At 44.5% G+C, this 4,479-nt stretch overlaps 1 protein-coding gene across 1 annotated transcript in view; it reads left to right on the plus strand.

Annotated features, from left to right (window-relative positions):
* The window catches only part of ATG14 (autophagy related 14), a 50,300-nt gene that overhangs the window by 37,767 nt on the left and 8,054 nt on the right, over positions 1-4,479 (plus strand). Inside the window, exons 6-8 of the mRNA XM_019519889.1 lie at positions 1,297-1,534; positions 2,592-2,821; positions 3,509-3,626. Of these exons, the coding sequence (XP_019375434.1) occupies positions 1,297-1,534; positions 2,592-2,821; positions 3,509-3,626 (586 nt within the window). The remainder of the gene's footprint in view (positions 1-1,296; positions 1,535-2,591; positions 2,822-3,508; positions 3,627-4,479) is intronic.

Raw genomic sequence — 4,479 nt, forward strand, 5'->3', positions numbered from 1 at the left:
CTGGAAAGTGAATATTCTGATCAACATTAGAAACCTGATCAATATTATTTCTGATAAAGACTGTGAGAAGTGTGACTGATTGCCTGGCAACTGGACGTTCTTGTTCAAACTAAGTTAGGAAAAGGAATTTTTGAGACCTTTAACTGAGTACAGCATCTTCTTGCACTTTTCAAAGATGGAGAGTATCTTCAAAAGTCTCCACTGACGTGCTTGTGACAGCTCTTTTCTTGAGCTGGATGATTTTGCACAACAGATTAGCAGATGCTTGTAAGGAGAGATTTTGGGATGCAAATGTATCTGGTACCGAAGCTGAACATAGGCAGCTGCAGCAGTTCAGTACAGCTGCATGTTACAGTTTGTGCAGTTGCCTATGGAGGTGGTGGTTGATGCTGCCATAGGGAATGGCCTGCTTTGCTGGGGTCCCCGTGCTCCACATGCGCAGACAATGTACAGCAAGCCCAAGCAGGTGGGCACCAAGTGGATGGCACATTGTAAACAACCATGTGCTCCGAACTAGTTCTGAGTACAGCAGTGGGAGCCGTCTTAGCCAACACCGTGGTAACGTGCATTTGTTGTGATGTTTATACCGGCTACTTAATTAAACTAGGGAATCTTGACATTCCCGCTCAATGTCCAGGTGGGCAGAAGACAAGATCAGTGCCAACTTCTAGGAGCGTAACATGGGGTGGGTGAGCAGGTGTGCCTTCAGTGCCCCCTAAGGGGATGGGTGTGGGAAGGAAGGGGAGCAGGAAGAAGAGAAGGAATGCCTCACCCCTGGGTTAGTCTGAAGCCTACCTTGCTGCTACTTTGCCTCACTCTGCTGGCGCTTCCTAGCTCCAGGTGCAATCCAGAGCTGGGATTCCCAGAGTGCAAGGTATTCTGGGAACTGTAGTTTTGTAGACCAGCAGCAGTCCTTGGATCCAGCATTTTTTTACCCTCTGGACTTGGCTTCAGTGGCAAAAAAAAAAAAAAATGGGGTGAAAGTTCCCCCCGCCCCCAGTAGCAAACTCCGTTGCCAGTCCAGAGGACTTCTGTTCCCAGAATGCTTTGCACTCCATGACACTGCCTGAGAAGGTAGGGAAGGTGGGGGTGTGGGGAAGAGTAAGAGATGGCTGCCCAGGGTACAATTCAAAAGAGACTGAAGTGTTGTACCCTAGTATAGTGAGTGGTGAATAGCAGTGAAACGTTTTTTTCTTAGGCTGCCATATGCTTTGTTTGCCCTGAACATTAATAATTCCATGACCTATCCGTAGATCACAGCTTGTTTCCTACAGCTAATGTCTCTTGCTCTCACAGACGCAGAGGGGCTTCTCAGAGTTAAAGATGAAAACCAGAAGCTTAATCGCAGGGCTCAGAGGCACCAGGAGAAGAAAGAGAAGATCCAGAGGCATAACCGCAGGCTGGGAGATTTGGTGGAAAAAAAGAATTGTGATCTGAAAACCCAGCATGAGCACTTGGCAGATCTTCGACGGTCTCACATACTGGAGCTGACCTCTGTCATTTTTCCCATTGAAGAAGTGAAGACGGGTATGAGGTATGGAAGGCAGATCTTCTAGAACAGCACAGTTAATGCAAATTGATATCCATTGGCTGGTCTCTAGATTTATACCTGGACTTTAGGTCTGTGTTCTTTGGTCCTAATCAAATGTGGCTGGCAAGTTGGGAGTATAAAGAGTAAGTGGGTTCTACCCTTACTTAAAACACAATTTTATATTGCCTTTTTAATTTCTTTCTTTTTCAAAACAGCTTATGTTTTACTTCAGTGCATATCCATCTAGGCCCCACCTTTGTTTTCAGAGTCTGACAGCCTACATCTCCTCATCTAACTCCTGGCTCAGGGGGATACTTAAGCATATGCCCATCTTTAAGCCTAAGAATAGTCTCATTGAAGTTAGTGGGTATACTGAAATAAATAGGAATATGGTAGCAGAATGGTTAAGACATCTTGCTACAAAACTAGAAATTTGATTTCAAGCCTCATTCAGCCTTCCTCTGATGGCTGTCCTGGTTGACCTAGCTGTAAATGGTCACTTGGTCATTTGGATTGGGTGGTCACAGGTGGCTGGACATGATACTAGGCAGTTGTTCCTTTGTGTGCTGTGGGCTACAGAAACTGGCCCATTTTAACTGTACTAGTCTGGTGGGCTATTGACTCAGGCAAGCTTGGATCTTTCTTGACTTCCCTGGCTTTCATAATTGGGCCAGCAGGTGCTTAAGTAACCTACTGGACTGGAAACTGTGTATCCACTGGGGGGAACCCCCTTTCCCAGCACAGACTTTGCAGAACTGGCCAGGTAGTTCCTCTCCTCATCTTAGGAGGGTGTTGATGGATGTACTGTGTTGGCATATATACATTGCTTTATTACCTTAAACTCAGGCTGGAGATATCCAAAAGCATCTTGCAAATTAAAAACAAAAACAATACAACCTCTGAGATTTTTGACCAAAAGATGTAAAGAAACTCTGACCCTTGTAGCAGAGACTCTTGTAGTTTACCATTTCAGGTATTTTGCCTGCCATGCACATTGCCTGTATTTTTTAAGACCTCTAAAGCCTTTTGTTACAGCGTGGTGTCTTTCTGGGTGCTACAGAGATCCTGCGGATGTTTCTTCTGAGAGTGATAATGCAATGACCTCTAGCACTGTGAGCAAGCTTGCAGAAGCCAGGAGAACAACCTATCTCTCTGGAAGGTGGGTGTGTGACGATCAAAACGGAGACACCAGCATCAGCATCACTGGTCCTTGGATAACCCTTCCTAATAATGGAGACTATTCAGCATATTACAATTGGGTGGAAGAGAAGAAAACCACGCCAGGACCAGGTAAGAAACTTAGTATTGGCTTCCTGAGCGATCCAGCTTCTGTAGATCTTTTTAGTGCTGCATAGCCAGCAGAAGGCACTTCAAGCTTGTGGCCTGCCTGACTTTTTGTGAGCAATGCAGAATCTTAGCTGCAGGTGAGCCTTTTTACAACACAATCGTAAGTCAGTCATAAAGAGGTCAAGCTTCTGGCACATTCTCTTGGTGGGGAGACACTAATCAGATTTATAGCGCAAAACTCTAGCAAAGAAACAGTGCAAATTATTTGCAGCCCTGACACAACTCGCTGTAGAGTAAATGTAATAGTTATTCCCTGTATTACTGTTTCCTTCTAACTTTTGCCAGATATATGGAGCCATATAGGGCTGGAAGGGCCCTCAAGAATCAGTTAGTCCAACCTGCTGCTCCGATGCAGTATTCACTGTTCCTAAACCATTCCATGTGGATGCTTATCCAGCCTTTTCTTGAAAACCTCCTGTGAAGGAGATTCCACAACTTCCATTGTCCTGCTCTTCTTACAGCAAGGAAGTTTTTCCTGAGATTTGATTTCCTGAGATTTGATCTAAATCTGAGACTGATTACTGGATTTCAGCAGTTCTGGAAACTGGCACATAGCACTGTTTAGAGATTTCAATAATGGGCCTACCTGCATATGACTAAAACTAGATTTTGGTGATATCTTTCTTTTAGATATGGAGCATAATAACCCTGCCTACACCATCAGTGCTGCATTGTGCTATGCAACTCAGCTGGTTAACACCTTGTCTCTTATACTTGATGTAAATCTTCCTAAGAAATTGTGTAACAGGCAAGTCATTTTGAATCTTTAAGAAGCTGAACCATGGGCTGATTTAGAGCTGACTTGAATTCAGTTTTGTCCTTTAAGCAGTTCATTCAGCTGCTATCTGGCTCTGGATTTTGTAATGGTTTGAGGCATTTTTGTGCCATTTGATTTTCTCTGCCAGAGCTATAAGGATCATGGGTGGGAGTCTTTGGCATAACTCAGAATTACAGCTGTTCTGTAGCACAGATATTCAGTGATTGTGAATTAGGAATGAAAAAGGGCATTAGCTTTGAATTCTAAAGGACCTCTCAGTTTCACAAAATTGAGGCCTAATTCAGCAGTTGTTAGCCATATTGAATAGTACTGTTGAGGCTACTCTTGTGCCTAAATAGTAGTCATTGTGAGAGAGCTGCAGCTCTGGGCTGTATTGTATGCCAACCACTTTCTCTGGGACAGAGTGCAGGTCCAGTGGGAAATACAGCTTGCTGCCCTGTAGTTGGGAGGGGGATACCAATGTAAACCCAAGTAGACGTTTAGTGTATATGCAGAGCAGATAGGGTCTGTATACAGCAAACTGCACAAAACTCAGTTTATCTTTCCAAGGAGGTGAGGGCTCAGTCAACCTTCAGTCTGATCAGTGGCTACAGTGGCTGCTGTGTATGGAGAACAAGAGGTTTAGACTGCTAAGATACCTTTCTGGCCATAATGGGGCTTTATGGGACCACGTTCTGTTCACTTTACTCATCCCTGTGGAAACCAAAGACTGTTCACAAACTAAGTGAGCAGAGTTGGCCAGAAAAGCTATTGTGCACTGAAATGCCGTGCTCTTAGAAGGTGAGACTGTGCAGTATCCCAAATGCTCTGAGTCACGGTTGTA

The sequence above is a fragment of the Gavialis gangeticus genome, unplaced genomic scaffold (genome assembly GCF_001723915.1).
Source record: "Gavialis gangeticus isolate Ggan-Ray unplaced genomic scaffold, GavGan_comp1, whole genome shotgun sequence".
Classification (NCBI taxonomy): domain Eukaryota; kingdom Metazoa; phylum Chordata; order Crocodylia; family Gavialidae; genus Gavialis; species Gavialis gangeticus.